Raw genomic sequence first — 23,735 nt, 5'->3', positions numbered from 1 at the left:
ACGTATGTACGTAGCTTAAAGCTGGTGATAGACTACACAATATGATTGTAAAATTAGATCCTTTAGATCTGTCAATACATTTGCAGCACGAAGGCCTGCTTGCCTGACTAGATAACAAAACTGAGCTGACTACTAAGAAAGGCCCCAAATTTTACAGTTTTGGGCGATCTAAAGGAGATTGTAAAATGGTGGACATACAAATATAATGTGCAAGGGCAGCCTAAAAGAAATTGTATGTATTGTAACCCCTATGGTCAGCTTATAAATAAACACAAGGACATCATCCCATTGTGTAATCTGAGTGATTAGCTTGTTTTAGCTACCCCTTGAATAACTTCATTTGATTTAGTAAAGCCTGATGCTTTTCACTAGACAAAAGCACAAGGTTTTTTATTATTTATTTAAATACACATTGTATTTATTAAGGCAAATAGACGTGCAGCATCCAGGAGATCTCTGTAACCAAACAATAATCACTTCATATTGTCTGACTGTTGTAGACTGGTGAAAACTGAGCGGTCATCATTTCAGCACCATGTTCTAGATTTCTTTTAAAAAGCTTTATTATAAAATTAAATTGTGTTTACATAATAAAAAAAGCTAGAGGCTAAAAATTAAAACCAGGATTCTAACCGAAGCAAAAAATCCAAGGTGCCCCAAAGGGAATTTTAAAAAAGTCAAATTTGTTTAATGAAGTTCTCAAAAGTTATGTGAAGAAAAACTAAATTAGACAATGAAAGAACTGCTAAGGCTACAAAGTGTGTATTATAAAGGAAAAAAAGCCCCATTTTTACATTGCACCACAACTTACAGATGTGATCCAGATGCCCTGAGATGAGTTGTAGTGAGCTGGCTAGCAGTGTTGGGTAGCTATTAACAATTATTACCACCAAAATGCATCACTGTTACTTTTCCAGCCAGCATTGAGTCATTCACTGTGTTACTTACATTGCAGGGCAACACAGTGAATGTCTCCATGAAACCAGATAAAGTCTACTAATCAATTAAAAAAAAAAGAGTAGTGCAAACAATAGTTTGAATGCCTGGAGAACCTGGCCTGTTATACCAACATCTAGCATTAGTATGTAGCACCTGCAAATAATGTATGACTCTCCAACAGGTGAGGCCAAACACAAATAGAACAGTGAGCTGAGGGGGTACATCATAAGGTCTACTGGGTGGCCATAAAATTTCGATTTTATTCTACACAATTTCTTCATAAAACCCCCATGGTCTTTTAAGGCACCTTCTAATCAATTCACATACTTTAAATATAAACATTATTTAAAAACAGATATATATTTCATGTAAATAGGCAACACACATGTCCGGTCTTAATTTGATGTCTTTTGCAGGTGTCTGCTTCTTCGGAAATTGTGAGACTGGTATCAAGGTTAGAAATGACAATCTCACTTGTTTAAAATAAAAAAAAACAATGACAGATTTATCATTTTTAACAAGACACGAATAACTATATAGTAATAATATATTAATAAAAGAAACTCCACAACAACAACCTATACAAAGTACAAAGTACAAAGTACATCATTGGATATGACTAAAAAGTTTTACATGTGTGCATTACCAAGCACCAGAACAGAGGTGCGAAGGAGGACGTTTGCAGGGCACCAACATGCACCTTACATCTTGTAATCTATTTCAGGTTTACAATGCCACTCACAGGTGGTGAAAACCTGTACCATATATTTACCAACATTAGATGAAACTAACGTTACATGAGATAATTGTAATGTGTCAGAACTCTAACTCTATTTGCATATGTGACAATACCAGAGCCTTCAAATACTGAACAACCTGAAGTAAAAATGTTTGTGCCAAGCTATTTCTCCATTCAAAAGCATAAGCCTATGATTATTTATAAAATGGAGATTGATTTCTTCTGTTACTAGATGAGAAACTGTCAATAGTGTGCTAAATACTTGTATATTGCCACTGATGTAAGAGATGGATAGACAGACCTGAAATAGGGAGCTGGTAAGTAAATCTTGAATCTATTCCCTGAATGCATGAACAATGCCAATTGCACCTTGTCCGAATGCCTGCAAAGATAGAACACCCACCTCTGCACTAATTATACATCTTCCTAAAGGGATTTCTGTTTTACTTTACAGGGCTCACATGAACTCCAACCACAGTGTTTTTCAACCAGGGTTTCTCCAAAGTTTAGTAAGGGTTCTTTAAGCAAAAAGCTCCTTGTGTCTCTCAGGTCAGTTACCAGACACCAATCAGTATATCTGTAATCTTTAAAAGTGGTATTTTCCCAATGGCCAGCAATATAAAAGGCATTGTTGCCCCTGACCACTAGACGTATGTACTCTGAACTGTGGATATTAATATTGGCAGGGGGTTTCCTAAGACTTAAAATTAATTGAAGGGTAACCCTGTCTGAAAATTGAGAAAGACTGCTGTAGACCAAAAGCGGGTATAAATGTTCTTTATGTTTCCTAAATGATAAAAACATCTTTTACTGGTAGCATTATTTTTTTTTACTTCACACCAACTGTGTATAACAGGGAAAGCACAGATCATAGCAAGGGATCCTTGGTCACCAAAAAGTTTAGTTATTCTTAAAGTGGACTCTGTCGCTCCCCCCCCAAAAAAAAAAATCTAAATGATGATATCCTGAAAAAAATTACAGCAATATTTCCAGGGGGCAGCAAATTTAAACTATTTTGACTGCCAGTATTGCATTCTCCAACAAAAAACACTCAACATTTAAACTTTCAGGATGAAACAGCATGTGTCTGCCTGCTGAAAATAAAAGTATTGAAATTAATTTATTAAAAGAGATAGGGGTCAGATTTCTTGGGGAAATGACATGGTGGCTTGCAACAGCATGCTATTGTCATTACATTATAAAAAAAAACAAAAAAAAATATTTGAGGACACAGACTTCATAATGTTTTTAAATCAAAGAAAGCAAAACACATGGTAGCCTACAGCACAATGCTACTTTTAAAACTGGGCAATTTTGTATCCTGTATTGAATTAGAGACAACCACAAAGTAAACATAGCAATGTAAAGATAACAGGGTCATTAAAAATGTTTTAAGATTTACCTTCTTCTGTGGGGTTAAATCCGCATATGTCACATATATTCCGGACCCACTTATTCATCTCCTCTTCACTGTCAGCCACCAGATAAAATATACGGTCAATAGTCTTGATGTCAAAAATATAACTGTTTTCAAATTCCTTTTTTGGAAATACAAGTCCAGCATCAACCTGCTCACACAAGTTCAAGTCAATAATGCGAATAGGCTTCTTTGCATGATCATTCTTGTAGTACTCCAACACATCTGGGTCTCCTGTCAGACGTCCACTGCGTAGTACAAACCATCTTCGCTTCCATGCCTGGAAAACAAATGTACTCTATAAGCAAACAAATAAGATTTTTTTTTTTTAGTTAATCGATAATTACACATCATTCCTACATAAAACCTGGGTTGAAAATGATTTGCAGGCCACCATTGCTTCTCTTAGTTGCTTAGCAATCTGTGGTTTCAATAGTTTGAGTCATCGACTTAGAACCTATGCTGTAAGTAAAGACAATAAAAGATGCAGACTTTTTACTAAAGGCTGAACCCCGGGAACCCTTATACCCCAAACAAGCATGTAAAATCATGAGTAAATCTAATGGGTTTTACTTGCATCTTTCTACAGTCTAATTTATGCAATGCCATGCAAGGCATACAATATTTCAATTGCTTAAAAACATTTTTGAGCTGGAAATGAACTTTTTAAGCAGTGCATCCCCTCACAAAAACAAACAACAAAGAAACAACTAGTCATTATGGTTTGTGGTGTTCCTGAAGCTGCTATTTTCCCTACTTGCCATGCCATGCCTTGCTCTGCACCATGTCTTTCTGTGTGGTAGCAGTTATCTTCGACAAGATTACTCCTGTCAGAGCCTCCAACAAGCAGAACAATGGGTAAGTTAAAGTAGAACTAAAGTCCCACTTTTACCAACTGACAGTCAGGCAGGCCTTTATCATTAATATTACTATTATTATTTTTAATAACAGGATTTATATAGCACCAACATATTACTCAGCACTGTACATTAAATAGGGGTTGCAAATGACAGACTAATACAGGAGGAGGAAAGGACCCTGCCTAGAAGAGCTCACAAACTAGGACCTTTAGTGCAGGAAAAGGCAATTTCCCTTCTGCAAAACTTTTTTTTACCTGCCTATCGACACCCAGATGTCAAATTTCACGGAGCTGCCCGTGTTCAATAGTGCATCTGCTTCAAAGCCAGCATGTTGCCAGGGATATCCAGCAATCCTGGCTTTACTTGTGTGTTCCGGGAAGGCATAAACTTTAGTTACGTCATCCCAGGCCAGCAAATCAAGATAAACGAAGATGATACATAGGAAGAAGTTGGCAGAGCCCTGTGATGGAACTAGAATAGGTGAATATAGTGGCTTTAAAACTTACAGAGCATTTTTTTCCTATGCAGTCCACAATGATGCATTACCAGTTGTGAGGTGCTGCATGTTACTTTATCAGAGAAGTGTCAGCGTTACACTATCAAAAGTTTTAGTTACATTACAAAAGAAACATCTTAGAAACAAAAGAAACATCTTAGAAACAAAAATGTGCATGGTACCCAGTTTGAATATCAAGGCTGCACTGCAAAAGCATAGAAGGATGAGTGCCACAAAACATCAACATTCTTATTAGTGAAGTCAAACAGGAAACTCCTTTTCACTGCCTAAACTGTCGGCTTTTTTATTTTTTAACTACATAAAATATGCCTCATATTAAACACATAATAACGGAGATAGGTTTTGAATTGGTGTCAGAGGGCAAACATGTCACTTCATTACAAAATAGTCATCCTTTTCAAACACATCCTCAGCTTCCTCTTCCCCCAAAACATGAAGTCTGAATAGTTTGGATTACTCATCTAAATGACTATCGCTTTGTGCCTTCCTCAGATGTCCAATTACTTTGCACACTACATAATAACACGGCTAACTTTGGTAGAGAAGCACCTGCTAGCCTTTATGTTGGTGTCGTGAATGAATCACTCATTGGGACTGGCACAGATTAAGCTAGAAGGGCTGCAAAAAAACAAATCACTAGCTGTGCACTTTAATAGGGCACATACAAAGGTCCTCTGGCTGTGAGTACAAAGAGGAGTTTAGTAGCAGCATAAAGCTTAATGCCAGACAAGCAAACTGACATCAGCACCCATACTAATCATAGTACAAAAGTGTCTCTGTTTTGTCAGATTGCACAAAACTCAGCATAAAATACTCTTTGTTATTGGAGAATATCTCACATTCTTACGGCAGTTCTATTTTTGGATTTAACCTATTCGGATCCTCAATACATTTTTTCTCTCCATGCTCATCATGAAGTCATAGCCACTGCATTATGTGACATTAAAAATGAGTAAATAGATCATGATTGCCATTTACAAATCTAAATCTTGTCCAGTGGACAGATGTGTCTTCCGTGATTGAAAGCTTGTACTGTGAGGAATCATTCCTTATCCTTACAATCGTCCTCCGACAATGATAAAAATTTACCAAAGGCTGGAACATTTCTAAAACGGATTATAAAGTTTTGTTACAAAGTAACAGTCCTATGCCTATTCTTTACCCATATCATAGTAGAGCAGCTTTTCTTGATCATTTTAGCACAAGGGAACCCATACTTACATAATTACTAAATCCACAGCTCACACTACATTAGCATGGTGGTCAGTGGGAATAATGTCTCTTACATTGCTGGCCTGGGGGAAGAATGCCACCCTTACAGATAGCCAAAAACATTATCAGTGTCAATGATAACGGATAGTCAAATTGCTCACTGCTCAATGAAACCCCCAGGGTTCCTCCAAACTCCGGAATAACTCTGGTTGAGAAACGCTGTACTTGTCTATCTAAATAATACCCAAATCACAGGTAAAAGGAGAATTAGAATCTGGAATATTGTGCAATAAAACCCAAAAAGGAGTCTTCCAACTTCCTATTGCCTATAAAGTTATCTTACATGATTTTGTCTCAAAGCATTACCTACATCAATGAATCATATCAGGAGCAAAGTGTGGCACAATTCCATGTGATGAAAACTCAGAGAGATAGTGAAAGCCAGTTTTACCATTTCAGGTATTTATTTCCAACAATGATTCTGTTAACAGGACTAATAATGTGAAACATTTGATTGAATGATTGTCATTGGGTGACTTGTGAAAAACTGAAAGTGATTAGCAACCCCTACAGTAATAAAAAAAGTTACAGTGTCACTACATGATAGCAAGAAAATGACAATGTTACAGATTCTTATGACACTTATAATAATGCTTTCTGAAGTAACATTTACCAGCATGCAGCATAAAGGGGATCCAACAATCTACTACTTTATACTATACAACTAAAACAGAAGTTTACAATTTTAGGTGCAAAATCATTTTAGGAGACACATACTGGTACTGCACAGACCAGCAAATAAACATGGATGCCATTTTATCAGTCTTGAGCAATATTTTGGGATAAGGTCATACAATTTCTACAGAGCCAGAAGCAGTTTGTACAAATGCAGGCCAGACTCAACACTTCCACTCTGGTGGGGATTAGAATTCTGATCTACATTATACCTGGCCATCCACAAAGATGGTTAGATCAGAGAGGAATTGTGATATGGGCACTTTTTTCATATCACACATGTAAAACTCTTATACAATAATATAGACATAAATACTTGATGGACAATATGAATATAAAAAATGTAACAGTAATGAGAAATATTGTCTGCTTTAAAACTTCACTGAAGGCTATATGATATAAAACTACACAAAGCCCGGTGTCCAATTGATGCACAATTACCAACCGCATTTATACAGATATATGAGCAGTTAATTAGCAGGTTAGGAAATTGTTTTCCAGGAAGTAGAACTGATATAAACTAAGCAAAATAAGGAAAAAACAGGCTGAATGGAAGTTTCCACTCCAGTGGCCACCATCCTGATCATCTGTTCCGCGTGCACATTTGGATAACATTTCCTGTTTTTGAACTATTGTCACCACTTACAAGTCTTTTACTGCTGTTTCTAACTTTAGATTTGATTTGTAAACAAGTGACACACTAAAAATATTAGGAACAGCATTTATTCATAAAACAAAAAATCCAAATTGAAGTGAAAAAACATGAAAAGTCCCAGAGTCAAATTAAAGTTCAGGAAATAAGGTCCCTTTTATTGCAGGTTTAATTGCTGGCAGAAAACTTGATAGTTACTGAGCTCAGAAGCGTATAAAAGCAGGACCCAATTGTGAAAATGAGTCCACGTTGCTGTTCTGTTAGCAAGTTTATTCAACAGGGCAGAGCAATGAACAATGTGAACCAACATATAGCAATCTACAAACTAACATTACCATACTGATACATCTGTACCACGCTTGTAAATGTTACAAATACAAATATTGGTAACAGCCAGCTGTTAGCAGCTAAACACAACTGAATAGATAAAAGTAAACTTCCAACATTTCTGCTTTAAGATACAATAAATAAAAAGATACTGCAGATAACATACAAGGATTGCATTATGCATTAAATGCATTAAAAGGAAACTAAGTTCAAAACAAAAAACTAGGCTTTGGATTGTGTCACAACTGTTTCTTGCTCAAAACAAGCCAATAAAAATACAAAAGCAGTGTGAAAAACTAGAAGGATCCCAAAGCCTACTGTAAATCTTTCAATGATCTCAGAGGCAACTTAAAATGATATCAAAAGCAAGTAGAATGCACCTCAAAGTAAAGCTGCATTTAATGATACAGAAAAGCTCATTGGCACGAACAAGTGAAAGGAAAAAAATGTATGTTTTCTTCCTGTGCAATAAACATGCACATTTGCACTGCTCTTACTGCAAACACCCCTTTCTCTATCAATGGTCAAGTGTTACATTGCATGTGTATGTATGTATTGAGTAGGTATAATTTCTCATGCATCAATGCCCACACAAATTCTCTTAAAGTTCTCCCATCACACTAAATATAGGATTAAAATGCAGACAGGCCACATCTTTATTCTTCAGTAAGACCAGGCAAGTAAGGGGCCGAAACAAGAACTGATGGGGGATTTACTATCCCTAGTATAGATTTGGGGCTCCAATAAGGAAGATTGATAATATACAAAGGCAATCCATTTCCTATACATAGTGTGGTAGGTTTTTATTTGCCAGGTATACCTACAGTAAGGGAGAATTCTATATATGAATAAACCATAATTTATATAGTTAGGAAGAATCTGAAAACAAATTACTAGTCTCCTTTACAATGATATCAGTTATACAAATAAAATATTGGGACAGGTTGTATTTTTCTTTTGGAACCTTTTGGCCATCAGGTTCTTATTAGTCTTGCCTTCACTCAGCACCGTGCAACAAACACTACCAGAATCAAAGTTGTGTAGTTATCATTCTTCCAATACCAGCTAGATTTCCACCAGGCAGTTATCTTATCTAAATAATGAAAACAAAATGATCAGCAGTATATCTAACATTTGCTCAGATTTTTAGAATACATCTCAGACCCATCTAACAGTAAGGAATGTATCTGGCCATTATTTACATTATCTGTTCAGAATTCAGCAGGAAAGTCTCACAGCACAGATTTGCAAACCTGTGCATATTGAACATCTACAATCATGAAACATGGATAAATGAAGCCCTATATCTGCAACACTAGCAAAAACAAGCATGCCGGAGAACAGTTCTGTAACACAGCACAGAAACTGGAACACAAAGCAAGGGTGGAGCCCATTCAACTGTTCTGTTCCCTTGCTAAGCCAATTCTCCTACATAAAAATCACTGTCAACTGTCAGCAATTTTTTGTTTGCTGAATGCCAGACACTGTCACATTACAGTGGGCAGCAGATCTTCAATTACTTTCCACGCTTCAGGCAGATACTGAGTTAATGCAACTGAGGAAAAAAAGAAGCCTATTCATGCAACAGGACATTGAAGTGTATTAAAATCATATTTGGAATTAATAGCAGAAGCAGCATCCTTACCATAAGCATCCATCCATCCCCTCCAACAAAGTGCAATACAAAGAGGTGGAGCACATTACCTTTGTTTTTCAGCAGAAAAAGAAATGGTGTCCTGTGTATAAGTGACGGGAGTTTAAACATGAATCCTAGATTTTCTTTCCTGTAAGCTTTCCATTCTATGCAGCACCCCATCCTAATAACCTTTGACCAACAGGAAGCAGACACAATGGAAATGGAAATAACAGTGGCTGAAATCATCCACTATGATTTAATGGATGGGAGGTGGGGAGTTCGCTTTGCCTTCTGGCAGCGAAAGGGTGGTGGGGGGGGGGGATAAAAGAAATCAATTGTACAATGTAGATGCATAATAAAATTAGGTGACATCAAATGAAAAGCTCCCTAATATTATTATTATTATTATTATTATTATTAATACTAATAAATGATGAGCAGTATGGTGGGAAATATCTCTGTATGGCACGCTGGTAAACAGATGACACAGTTTCATGCACAATATACAAGTGTTTAACTAGAATGTCCTGAAATGTCACAGTGTGCATTAGGGTAGCCATAGACATTAGGTTCTTTTACACACTTGTCCCCCCCCCCCATATTTTCATGTCCACACTAGTAGTAGTAGAGTAATAGTAGAATAATCTTAAATCTAGGTCTCATCTTGGCTAACTACAGATCTAGTTGGAATCAGACCTCTGTTACACAAAGAATAGTTGACTCTTACATTGCTCTATCACCACATTGTATTGGCATACATTCATTATGCTATTCTTACCCAATTCACAGACATCACACAAGCTTGAATCTTTTATTCATGTAACAAGGGACAGCTGTTGCATGCTTATCTCTTTACCAACTCAAAATGGGGAACTAAGCCTGCAACTGGACAAACATAAGTAAAATGGCAATAATCTAATCACTGCTGAAATTATTAATTCATGTACATGGATAATTAAACTAAATACAACATAAATAACATATTAATCATGCATTTTAAAAAATAAATGATAACCCCATATAAAAAGGATTTATCTTTTAGAAAAAAAGTTATATATTTTGGTTTAACCTTCACACTTCCATGGGTGTAAAGGATACAGAGAAACAGAACTGCTTGCACCTGGCTGTCCCAATATCACTTATGTCAGCAGCATTTACCCTTTACTGTAACCTCATGGTTGCTTCAGAGACCATGAACTTACACTTAGGTGAAACTAGTGACTTCCTTATTTTGGGAATAGATGTGATTCACAACTAACAAGCTGCATGACATCATCAAAGTGTTTATTAGTTGTGGTTTCTAACCTTGTCAATCTGTCTGTAATTCACTCCTTGTTGGGTTCCCTCTCCACCATTTGAATGCTCCACTCCAGGTCCCCTTTCCTGGTTTAGGTGTTCCTCTGCCAACCCCTCTCTTCCCTCTGTAGGTTTAAGTCTCCTGTTTCAAACCTCTGTTCTTCTGACATTGTCTAGAGTCACAGAAGTACTATAAATAGGCCTGCTGAATAACAGATCTGAGAATGTATAAAAGTGACCTGAGATGCAAATTGAGATTTATGGATGGATTGCTTTGTGTAAATTTAAGGGGCACCAATAAATTTACAAACATTTGTCATAACTTGGTAGCAGGTCAACAAAATGGATAGTAACACACAGCACTTTAATGTGGGGTGTTGTATCGTCATTTAAAACAGCCGTCGCCAACCTTTCAGACCTCATGGACCACTAAATTCATAATTTTAAATCCCACGGACCAATAATATGAATTTAAAAAAAAAAAAAAAATAAATACATCTGTAAAATTATGATCTTCCTAATGGTGCCTGACAAGGACTGTGGAGGCTCAGATTCATTGATCCGCTCACAGTTAACTGAAGTACTACTAATGTTACTATTAGTTGCATTATTTTTGGTATTACTAAAGAAATTCAAAATATTTGTTTGTTTTTTCTCACTCATTATGGGTTTATTTCATTCGAATTTAAGACCAATCAAGAAATGATAGTTATCAAAGTCAAACTATTTGATGCCATTAAATATGACAGTTAAATAAAATACAACGGTTAATAAATACATATTTATGGTCATACTTATCTAAAAGGTCATCAGGGAAATAAATAAATAAAACAATCGGATGAGAATCGGTATTTGCGGAGTGGGGGGACTGTTGTAAAGGTTAAAACAGTACTGAAGCGTACGGCTTGGCAGCGGTTGCCTCATACAACTGAAAGATTACACTGATGTCACGTAGCGCCTCCCTTGTTTTTCCATCTCTAGTACAGTTTGTGAATTTAGTTCAATATAAAGGCAAAAATTGTCATTCACAGTATAAGACTTTATTCGATTATTTTACTTTTATTGTTGATAAAAGTGAAATAAAGTTTTTCTGTGGACCACCAAAATTTTCTTGCGGACCACCAGTGGTTCATGGACCGCTGATTTAGAATGCACTACAGAACTAGAACTACAACAGGTGGCAACACATCAACACTGCAGAGCACCACAACATTTAGAAAGTGTCAAAGTATTATTAGTTTTAGGTATATCTTATTTTTAGTCATCTTCAATAAGCCATATATGCAAACACAGAAGCAAAGTGAAGCATTTATTCAAACTTTTAAGACACACTCACACCCAGATACATTGTGGAGAGCCCCTTGCTGTGTAGATTAAGCTCTCCTGTAAATCCTGCAGTTACTTGAGTCTGAATTCAATCAGCTAATGAGATGAGGTAATCGCTGTGTGGTTTCACAGAGCTAGCTTGATGGCAAGCCATTACTTTAATCCCCCAACGTCCTAATGTAGCAGCACCACACTATAATCTGTGTAATATGGAAAAAAAAAAAAAAAAAAAAAAAATGCTCACAGGGAGAAAAGCTGAAGCTGGTCCCGGCCAGGGAAAGTCACCTTCTTTTTCTTCTCTCAGATTTATGGTAAACCGAAGCATTGTGCCACATGATCACATGAACCATGCTCCCAATCAAATGTATGCGAGCGGTCGAGAACCATTTTGTGCAAATGGTTGCGATGCAGAACGGTTCCTGAAGCGAGATGCTGCCTCTGGTCATGTGGAGGGGAAGAACCGCAAACAAATATGCAAGACGTACAATCACACTGACCACGATGCAGTTTGCCATGCACCTGGGAGTGGCTAATCGTGAGGTTTTCCACCACAAGTCTGAAAGGGGCCTCATTGTGTCTGCTAACTATTGGTATACATACTGAAAAGTTGTCATGAGAACAAAATTAGAGGGTAAAATTTAAATAGGATACTCGTGGTACTGACAGAAATCTAAGAGGAAAATAATCCAAGGCCTAGTTTTCATTATTTTTTATACTTTAAAATTTAAAACTTCTATCACAGTAATGTGAATACAATATGGGCCTGATTTAATAAAGCTCTCCAAGGCTAGAGAGAATACACTTTCAGCAGTGAAGCTGGGTGATCAAGCAAACCTGGAATGGATTTCTTCAACGTCATCCTCTATTTGCTAGCAAATGCTTTGAATCCTGGACCAGATCCATCCCAGGTTTGCTTGATCACCCAGCTTCACTGGTGAAAGTGTATTCTCTCCAGCCTTGGAGAGCTTTAATAAATCAGGGCCAATGTCTTAACCTGAGTTTTCTACATTCACAATGTGAAAAAAACAGCATAGGACTATTTAAAAGTAAAAAAAATTCACTTTGCTCCTCACCTGCCCAGCGCAAAATACTCAACTTTCATTCCCTTCCCTGCTGCTTTGTCAGCAAAGCAAGATACCCAGCCTTCCTGGGTATAAATGAGCAAGTGTCTTACTCCCCCTTTCTCATCAAAGGATGGTAAAGAAGCAGTACCTAGCCCGGTGTGAGCTCCAACAAGTTTGGGTCTTATACTGAGCATAGGTTTGCAGTTTCTGGTGGCTGATTGGAGCAAGGACGAAGGCAAGAGGCAAGTACATGCAGTTTGGGGTATCTAAAAGTACATTCCTACCTTACACCTGACTACATACGGTGCTTAATGCCAAATTTCTCCATTGTGATAGTGTCTTTACCAAGAGATTTAGGTACCTAGTCTCTCCCTAGGATCTTGCTGAATAAACTACAAACCCCACCCTCTGTGGTGCCAAGATTTTGTATAAAGTTCTTCTTTTAACATTTCTTTGCGGATTTTTTTTTGGACTGGAGCATTTTTTTTAATGAGAGGTTGAATAATAAATAAGCAGACCTTGCCTTTAGGAACACACCTCTTTTCATTACTAAAATCAAGAGCAAACCAAAAAATCATTAAAAACTAAAAAGGTATAGATGGTAGGAAGCTCAAAAATCATTTGCTATGAACTTGGATTATACCATGGGTGTGCCCACACTTTAATCTTCAAACCTATCTAATTACATGAATGATTCTTTCAAAGCTCCTTCATTCCTAGTATAGAAGGCGATAGCTGATCCTGACACTAAATAAATATTAGGATTAAAAAACAAAAACACAATAGAACAGCAAGCCACTGGCATTTCTCACAAATCTATCGAAAAGTGCAAGCAATCCTTTCAAAGTGTACAGAAAACCTGCACTCTCATGCCATTACTTGATGCTTGAAAGGCCTTAATGCTCATTAAAATTGTATAAGGTTGCAAGAAAGATTTTCATCTGCTGAAGAGATAAAGTGCATTAACTATCAACCACATGCAAAAAACAGAACAAATATAGAAGAGAGGATTGCTAGTCAGAGCCCATGCACTGATTTACAACCATCAAATGACTTGGTACAATACACCATGTTCCATACAAATAGCTGAGAGGGCCCTGTATTGTACAGATATTTTCTTCACAGAATATTCAGCCATATATTTGTGGTTTTAGAAATTGTAGCTATATGCAAGGAGTAATAGCCCAATCAATCAAAAACTGTGTATGCATTATCTTATATATCAATGTAAATTGAAAAATGATTGCTGCTGATGCTTTCTGTAGTTGTATGCATTACCTAAAGAAACATTTATATCATAAATTAAGCATATGTCTAAATGAACAGCAGCTTTACGTTTTAAAATAAAACATATAATTATTCAGTATTTTTTACATTTGCAAAGAAAATATATGTAACTTGTAAAATCATCCAATGTCTAATACGAACAAACTATTTTTATAATCCTTGCCCAAAGTATTTTTTTTACATCAAACTGTTAGGCTCACAATAAAATAGACTAATATCTACAGACAGTAAACCTGTGATAGAATTGGCTCCATCCTAAGATTTAATATTAGAAGCAGCATATTTAGTCACATACATAAAAGTAAAATCTAAGCAGAACACATACCTGTCTCCCATGGTATTTCTGAGATCATTACAGCATCACAACACTGCTGGAACAGTGCTCTGGAAATGGATGACTGACCTTGGTCAAAGTTAGTGACTTCATGTACTCTATGTTAATAAACCAAATGAAACAATACACCGGAGACTCACAGCAGCAAAATGATTGGTGGACTTGGGTATCTCTCCTTAGCATAACACTAATGCAGGCTCATAATTCTTTCTTGTATTCAATAAAGAGAACATCATAATCAGGGATAGATTCTTCATCAAAGAATTACTAGGTCTTGGTTTTACCTTAGAAGAAATATAAACCGAACAATACATTTTCACAATTTACCAAGTGCTGATATAAAATTACATTTATTATACTATTAAAGCTATTTTAATTTCTGTGGCTTTAGCAGTGAGTGGCTTTCTTTATTTTATAGAATAAAATTATATAAAACAGATAACCCTTTTTTTTTTTTTGTTTTTTTGTTTTTTAAGAAAAACTTTACCCACAAAACAATATCTCCCATACAAGTGGCATTTAAAGAGGGGACTCTTCTAGAATATTACAATGCTGTCTATGTGGCTCCATACCTCTCAAATATTTCATTGCCAGCAAGAACCATTGACTTGAAATATCTTCTCTCTCCTTGAGATAATAGCTCAGAACACCTTGCAGACATCAGCCATACTGATGCATTTCAAAAATATAATACTCTGGGATATTTTTTATAAAAAGGTTTTCCATTGTTTTCTGCATCTAAGATGTGCACTTCAAAATGCAGGTGCAATGTGGAGTATTTAGTGCAGGGTCTTGTGAGGAGTGGCCAGTGGTATCCATTGCCAATACCTTTACCATTCTTTTACAGATTTACTTTTGGAAAATGCTCCTGCACATTTAGGAGTAACTTGTACAAATTCCAATGTAAAGGGAAACAAAACACTGCAGCCATTTAAATATAAAGAACTATTGGATACAAGAACAAAAACATAACAAGTCTTAACATATACCAACATCTGCTAGTTTTATGGTCAGTTCACCAACAAAGTTAATATCCTACTTGAACTTGGCAGTTGGCTGTTGCTGACACACATACTTTTTCATCGACTATTTCTCAGCTGGAAAACTCAACATTCAAAATAAAAAAAATTTGGCCATATCTACAAAAGAAATATTTGATGGTAAAACAATATGTGGGAAACCATACACTTACATGGGACCTCCATTGGATTGTAAGTTTAGGAGGAGCAATACCAGGAAATATGCAGAAGCGAGGACTAGAGACAAAGAAGGGACCACACTGGTCAGGTAAATGGGAACTACAGTTTTACTAAATGTTCAATCAGGCAGGTCATTTTTTGCAGATAGGGACAGGCTAAATCCTTTTGGCAATAGTCTTTCTTACCTGCCTAATCACACCATGGAACTATCATGCGCAGGTCAGCTTTGGTTGCCAGGATACCCGGCAATCCTTGCTTCCCCTGCACTTGCAGGGACTGAATGAACTCCTGTGCACGTGCTGGATTATTTCATTCTAGTCCAGCCAATCTAGATGGTCAAGAATCAGGAGGAAAAAATGTAGGGTCTTGTAATGGAACAGGGACAGTGGAGTAAAGTAGCGTTTAATTATGATTTATATCGACCAACCAGGATAGCATAGCATATTTTTAGTTACTATAACTGTGAGGTGCCCTTTTTTTTTTTTTTTTTTTTTTTTACAATTCTGTTTTTCCATCATTTCCTTTTAATACTGTGAATTGTAAGTGAGCCTAAAAAAAGGCTGGTCATACAAAAGGTCGATTTTCTTATTTAATCAAATAGTGCATTGCTTGGTTTTATCAAACTGACAATAGATGGATTCTTTATTCATATTGATCAGAAATGATTGGTGTTTATGTATAAAAAGTATACAAAAAACAGATGGGTTTTTGAGACTGCTTGATCATTTTTCAATGGAATATTGGATAGCACATACATGCTAATCTTCACTGCACTTTTCTCCTGTTATACTGTGAATTGATTGTGGTATGTGGTAGTACAATTCATTGATTTTCATGCTACTGCCGACATGTACATTGAGCAGGTGATCGATAAGAAAATCAATCAAATTTAAGTTGCTTCAAGTGTAGCTAGTTTAAGCACAAAATTAATATAAAATCTCTCTGACCCTTTTTTTTTAAGTTGAGATAAGACATACACCCAACACAGAGCACATACTGTATATGCTTAGTTATAAGTCGATCCGAGTATAAGCCGAGGTACCTATTTTTACGTTGGAAAACAGGAAAAATTCACTGACTCGAGTATAAGCGAGTATTCACTGACTCGAGTATAAGGGTGGGAAATGTTGAAGCTACTGGCAGCACGGTGGCTCATGGGTTAGCACTCCGGCCCTTGCAGCGCTAGGTCCTAGGTTCGAATCCCAGCCAGGACACTATCTGCGTGGGTTTCCTCCCACATCCCAAAAACATGCAGTTAGGTTAATTGGCTTCCCCCTAAAATTGACCTTAGACTACATTAATGACATATGACTATAGTAGGGACATTAGATTGTGAGCTCCTTTGAGGGACAGTTAGTTACACGACTTTGTACAGCGCTGTGTATTATGATGGCGCTAAATACTGTATAATAATAATAAACACCAATAAAATAGCAAAATACAGGCATAATACGGTAAACAAATAGCATAATGAAAAATTTGATGGTTAGGTAGGTATACTACTAACTGTACCTAACCACTAAATTCTCTAACCTCCCTGGCGGTTTGATTCTGTCCAGAAAAAGAAGCTGAAAGCAGTACTGCATTCAGCCCCTGTAGCCCCCTTAGCATTCTAATCCTCTCCGTATTTCCACGTAAAAAGCGTAATATATTTTTGCATGGAAATTTATTTTACATTGTGAGCTTATAATTCTTAGGCATAATTTACCGAAATATGACCAATATTTAATAAATAAATAATAAACTTTAAATAAAAAAAACACAAAACTCTGGGGAAAAAAACAAAGACGTAAACATGTAATATAACTGTACTGTAGCATATATATATATATATATATATATATTACAAATATGTCTTTGTATTGGACTCAATACAGCTATTTTGTATTGAATCCAATAAAAAAATTATTAGAATTTTCCGCTGCTCCTCCCGTCTCTGCATTTGGCGGCTGAAGACAGAAGAAAGAAGACGTGTCCGGAGGAGCTGCGGGGACCAGCAGGACGCCGGGGGACTACAACGAACAAAGTAAGTGGGTTTTTCTTATGTTTGGTGTACTTTTGAATTTGGCACCAGAGTTATGCCGGCGTGTAGTCGCCATAACTCCGGTGTACCCTGCAGTCTTTCCAGCTTTTGCAGCCAGCGTATTTCTGCCGCAGCCTGAGGACATTGTCATCAGGGGACAGAAACCGATGGATGCGGCTCCTGGGTCGGGTGCTTTTCTGGAGTACGCACCTGACTGGAGTATAAGCCAAGGGTGACTTTTTCAGCACATTTTGGGTGCTGAAAAAGTCGGCTTATATACTCGGTTATACACAGTTGTTTCCAATACGTTCCTTGACTCAGATTTGCATTGTTTTAAAATGCAGAAAGATGAAAATTAAAACACAAAAAGACAGTGTTTGTAAAGAGCAAATAAGACTTTCCCTATGTACATACACAATTACAAACCATGCAAAATTTTATCACAACAAAAAGCAACACAAATTAAAATGAAGCTCATGAGGCAATTTCACTAAAATATATGTCAACTCTATGTGTATGTCTATCTATATGTCTAGTTCCGAATAAATGGAAAATGTTTAGAACTAGTGAGGATTTTACTGCCAACTGAGCCCTTTTGGAGATATTTACACTTACTTCCTCTCCTGATAACAGTTTAATTAGATAGGAAGTGAGGAAAACCCTTAAACAGTATCACAAACAGAAATAAAAGTCTGCAAGGGGTCCCAGCCTCCCTCTCAAACCAAACACATTTATCCCCATCTGTGTTGCTGTTGAAGAATTCTGGTCATTTCTTGTCTGGTAAAGTGTAAAGGGCAAACTTTCTAACCTTCCACTGAATAGCACTGAAAACCTGACAGGTTCTAAACTTCCTCCGGTCCATCCAAAGCAAAAAAAAAAAAAAATGGTTTGGCTGGTCATAAACTTTTGCAACTCTACCAAAAATTATTATTTCAGTTTCTAAGTTTCAGGCTCTACTTAACTAACACAGGGATATAAAGTGAAATGGTTAGGATTTTCTCCCCCAGGTTTTTTCCCATGCCCGAGACACAACAGGAAATAGGACAAAATCAACTCTAAAGCGAGGNGAGTCACTGAAACAATGAATTTCCTCTTTCCATGTGTTTTAGTGACAGCTATAGATTTTTCATCATTCTGTTAACAATGGTCATTAGGATAAGACTAAAAATCTCCCCAACCTTGTATCCAAATGTAAATAATAATGTTTAGGCTACAAACATAATTTTGTTTTCATACCTGGAAAACCAGAGAATAGAACGCTGCTGCAAACTTTGATAAATTACAAGTTTTTGGAGTAAATAACTTACTTATTTCGTGAAAGTAAGAGTATACTACCAAAAAAATAAACAATTCAAAAAAGACGATACTCAAATAGTTTGGTCAACACCACACCTCCTACAAACTAAATTTAACCAGAGTTTAACTTACTATATTTAAGGAATTTGCTTCCTTTGTCTGTTTCCTGAGACAAAAATGTTTCTCTTGCAGTGGGAAACTGAAAGTCTACAAATAGTCAAAGAAAAGTGCTTCCATGCAGCTCATTATCTCTGGACAGCACAAGCAAGCATTAAAAGCAATTCCACGATTAACGTAACCACGTAATGGACTGTATGTTCTCCTGACATCGTACCATCACATTACTATGTTACGGGAATATAGGAATTACCTCGTATCAGCAATATGATCAATTTACTAATTGATAGTTATACAACATCAGAAAAATCTTATGTAAGTGTTAAAAGTTTATTAGGAGTAACTTGATAGAAAACATAAAAAAGGGATTTTATATCCCTATCCCCAATTAATGCTTTTATATGAAGTGTACAACATGCGTACACTATTTATTCCGCACAACCATGAAGTATTTCTTAGATCTTTACAGCCATTTTCAGGAAGAAAAAAAAAAAGGCACAATGCTGCATTTCCACTTAAAAGGAGAACAGGGAAAAGATAATTCACCTTTTCAGACAGCCAATCACAAAGTGAACAAACCAGAAAATCGAGTTTCAATTACATAGAATGTAAACAGGACTAAGGGCAAAGCTGTGGCAAGTTGAAACATTTGTCAGATTAGTAAAATTTCACAGTGCTCGACTCAGACTTCTCATGAGGTTCCTAACATCATCCACTTTTTCAGAGTACTTGACAACACTTGAAATGACATATGGTTTCCAGATTTCAAGACTGTAGTAAGTGGATGTAATCCAATGGTAGACTTACAGGTGCACGTCTTCGTCTCCAACAGCTAAAACCAATATTCCCATGACCTTTTTATGTAACTGTTACGGTCTACCAATAAGCTTGCATGTCTGTAGAAAATAATTCAGTCACATATGATTTTGTTTTTTAATGAAGTCTGCATTGGGAACAGTGATGAAAGTTCATAAGAAAGTTAATAAGAATCTTGTCTGAACACAAATATTTATATTATTATTAACAGGATTTATTTAGAGTCAACATAATACCCAGCACTGTAAATTAAATCGAGGTTGCAAATGACAGACAAGGAAGAGATGACCCTGCCCTGAAGAGCTTACAATCTAGGAGATATCATTTATAAGTGCAAAGTTTTTAATAGGTGTCCCTATTCTAGAGGCTCGGTGGGTATTTGCACAAATTTGTAATCTCTCACTTTATTTCACAAGTAAAATACCATAAAAAGTACCCCCATACAACTAGCTTTTGAGATAGGTCTACTGTATTCTCTTGGTTCATGGGTGCACAGTTTTACCCTTGCTTAATATCTACTATGTTCTTAAAAATACAATGCAGAATACCACAACCCAAATGCCATCATAGGAACGGTGCAGGCACAGCATGTTGTTGGTGGGGTGTTGTGTTAGTAGCTACACATTTAAAAGAGGCCCTTTAACCAACATCAAATGCAGGTAAAAATAATTAAATGGTTACTTGCAGGGGTTTTACTTTTTATGTGAAACTAAAAAGGTAGGTGCATGTAATGTTAAGTTTTACTTTCCTTATATTGCTTGGTGTCTCCATTTATTCAGAAAACCTATGTGATAATGCCATTTCTTGTGTCCCTGTGACAACTCGTATTCCCTTCTTGCCCCCCCCCCCCTTTCTTCTTTTGATTGCCTACACATACTTTTCTTTGTATTTTTAATACATATTTACTTTGATTTTTGTTTTTCACATCAACCCAAGAGCTAGAACACCAATTGGCTCTGTGCCACCATTGTCAAAGGTTGTGTAAACAAAGCAGTGACATCATAAAGGCTCATACACTATAGGTATGGGAGGAGGATGGATACCAGGACCAGATGGCCGCAAGAAAAATTGTTATAATAAAATTATTATTAGCTTCTGTACTTTGACAGTTTTAACAATACCTAATGTGGGCATAATGTGAAATTAATTGTAGAAGGCTCATATACACTTTAATGTCAAAAGACAACAAGTGTATAATAATCTGCTGTAAAGTCTTTGGGTAGAAGGAAAAAAAAAATGATGACTGACAACAAATGCAGAATTTGACAGCATACTCCGGAGACTCTGGGTGAAACACCGCAGCTAACTTTTTGTCACTGTGACCCAATGTTGGCATCACTTAACTGATGTCATTGCTCTGTCAGGAACACGGCAAAACATTAGTTACTTGCAACAGAATAAAATCTCATTGGTTCTACCAGCCATGGAGCAAAACCATTGAAGTAAACTACCTTTGAGAGTGTCACTGCCAATTTGTTGCCAGAAAAGAATTACTGGCATGAAAGGGCCCTAAAAGATTCATTACTGGAGCAGAATACTTTCAAGACAAGAAAAAAAAAAAATTTTTATTATACAAGAAGAATTGCAGAGGAAAAAGTTTGTAAATGTTATTATGTTATATATAAAATAATATTCTATATAATGTATTTTAAATAATTTTGTCACTGAGGCTTGTGTAGAGAAATGCAAGGATAGAAAATCCTGCAAACCCTACTGACCAACATGCTGAACAGTCTGTTTGCCGTTCCACTAAAAATAGTGGGAGGCTGGTGAAATCTGACCATCACTCAACTAAAAGCCTGCACACTACAGTCTACGACACATTACTGATCCTGGTGCTGGAAACAATTCAAAAGTAAAAGAGGAACCAAAATGAACAGGAAAACAAGCTCACTCTACTTACCTGTTTATTTTTATTGCCATCTCTAATAATCCTGCTGCTGATGAGTTATGTGCCATAGACCTTTGCCTAACTTCATGTTTTACCAACTGACTGGTTAGCAAATACATAGGAGTCATTTTACTAAAGGAAAATAGATTGTTCACATAGTATAGTGAATGATCCCCTTACAAGGGATATTTCACTCGGCTCTGTGAATGTGCTGAATATTTACTTTGCAAAGAATGCTCAACGTGCAAGGAAATGTGAAAGAAAATATTTTTGCTTACACATGATCAGTTAGGTGAAGTCATAAGCGCTTTACATCATTAAGGTGAATTGTTCCTTGCATTATTCACTTTTAGAATAAGTGAACAGTATTTATTTTTTCAGTAAATCAACCTTTGTTGACAACAGTGGTAACACCGAAACGGCCCTCTTTGCACTGGGGGTGTGAATGAGGAAAGAAAAGGGCAGCGTCCAGCACCAGAACATTAATAAATGATGACAAACATATTATACCAAGGGGCCGATTTACTAGACCAGTTCATTTTGCAGGAGAATTTTTACTTTTCTTAACAAATGTGTTGGACCCAATCACATGGAAAATACATGGATACCATGATTAGAAGATTAAAATCAGCACTGCTTCACTTGATTCACTACTCAAAAAATGACATTACAAAGAGGAAAGCTACTTCTTTAGTAAATCAATCTCCTGGATTAAATAAATGGGTTACAAGTGATGACAAAATACAACCTGCTGGGTGATAGAAGACAGAACAAGCAAGGATGGAATGATGTAAAACTGAGCAAAGGTCACGAGAAATTGAAAACAACAACCATGCGATGTACTCTGATACAAACTAATGCATATTCATGATAAATTTGGGATGCCTCATGGAAATCTCTATTTGTCTCAGCTGTTAAACCTGTTAGTTAACAAGACGCACAAACCTAAAATAACACTAAAATGATAACTCCACCCAAATGTACAATCTATATTTATACATTGCAACTTACTTGATGAGCTTTTCCATACACAATAAAAACTGAAGTGATCATACAAAACAAGGAGGGGGCATGATAAAAGCATGGCGGAGGGCACAGCTGCACCAAAATTTAAAGACCCTCTAACTGCTAGCCAGGGAGTATCCGAAAGCAAACCTTTTAAATGATTAAATGTTTTTTTTGTGATCTGTTAAATCAATTTTAAAAGTTCAAAAATACCTGGTAATTCAGGCAAATTCTGTTATGCTCTTGTGACTTGTGAGACTTCTTCTCTAACAATTTTATCATAAAGTGGGTCAGGACTACAGATTATGCAGAAAGGAGGATGGGAGGTGTTCTGCTGTCCAATTCTTCTTTCTTAGAGTGATAATGTTGCTCCGCCATGATAATGTCATGAGCACTGTGACCCTGGGACAAAAGTGAAGTACAGGCAAAACCATTAGGTGAAAAAAGCCTGCAAAGAAGAACCGATTCAGGTACCAAACATCACATTTTTGGATGGATTCCCAAAGCCCAACTTACCCAATTACTGTTTAAAGCTAGCATTTTTGTGGCTATTGGAGGGGCCTGAAGCAAATTGAATTGCTTTCTGAAAAGCCCAGCCATTTGGAGCAGGCAAAACTCTGACACATGCAGGCAGTGTCCGAACTTGTCAGTTTCATCCCAACATTCACATTCATATTGACCTGTCACAGAGTTGGGATACCTTGCAGGCCGGGTGAAACATGTAGGCTGTGCAAGCTCAGTCACAAGACACTTTGCTATTTGCTTTCATTTTAAAAGCCATTTTTTTTATCCTTTTAAAGCCGCACTTGTGAGAGTGAACAGGACTACAATCAGTAAGACGCAGAAGTCAAGCAATGGGTGTTACCAGCTCACTGCTAACTACACCACAACTCTTTGTATGATACTTTTAACAGGCTTTTCTGGGTAAGTGAATCACAACACACTCTCACCTATGAAAAGATTACACACATTTTTTAAACCTCAGTAACCAAGGTAATGACAAAAAGGTATGTGGTTTTTCAGTCCATTATCACAGGGTTATAGGAG

The 23,735-nt window shown here is 36.6% G+C and overlaps 1 protein-coding gene across 3 annotated transcripts in view; it reads right to left on the bottom strand.

Moving 5' to 3' along the window:
* Positions 1-23,735, bottom strand: part of GAB1 (GRB2 associated binding protein 1) — a 61,881-nt gene that overhangs the window by 27,037 nt on the left and 11,109 nt on the right. For 2 of the 3 annotated variants that reach the window (XM_072405868.1, XM_072405869.1), the window contains exon 2: positions 3,081-3,375. In XM_072405868.1, the coding sequence (XP_072261969.1) occupies positions 3,081-3,375 (295 nt within the window). Of the gene's footprint in view, positions 1-3,080; positions 3,376-4,461; positions 5,636-23,735 lie in introns of those variants that run through there. The other variant, XM_072405871.1, reaches the window with a different exon arrangement.

The sequence above is a fragment of the Pyxicephalus adspersus genome, chromosome 3, assembly GCF_032062135.1.
Source record: "Pyxicephalus adspersus chromosome 3, UCB_Pads_2.0, whole genome shotgun sequence".
Taxonomy (NCBI): Eukaryota; Metazoa; Chordata; class Amphibia; order Anura; family Pyxicephalidae; genus Pyxicephalus; species Pyxicephalus adspersus.
Note: the sequence above shows the minus strand (reverse complement) of the source record. Positions and strands in the feature narration are given on the sequence as shown.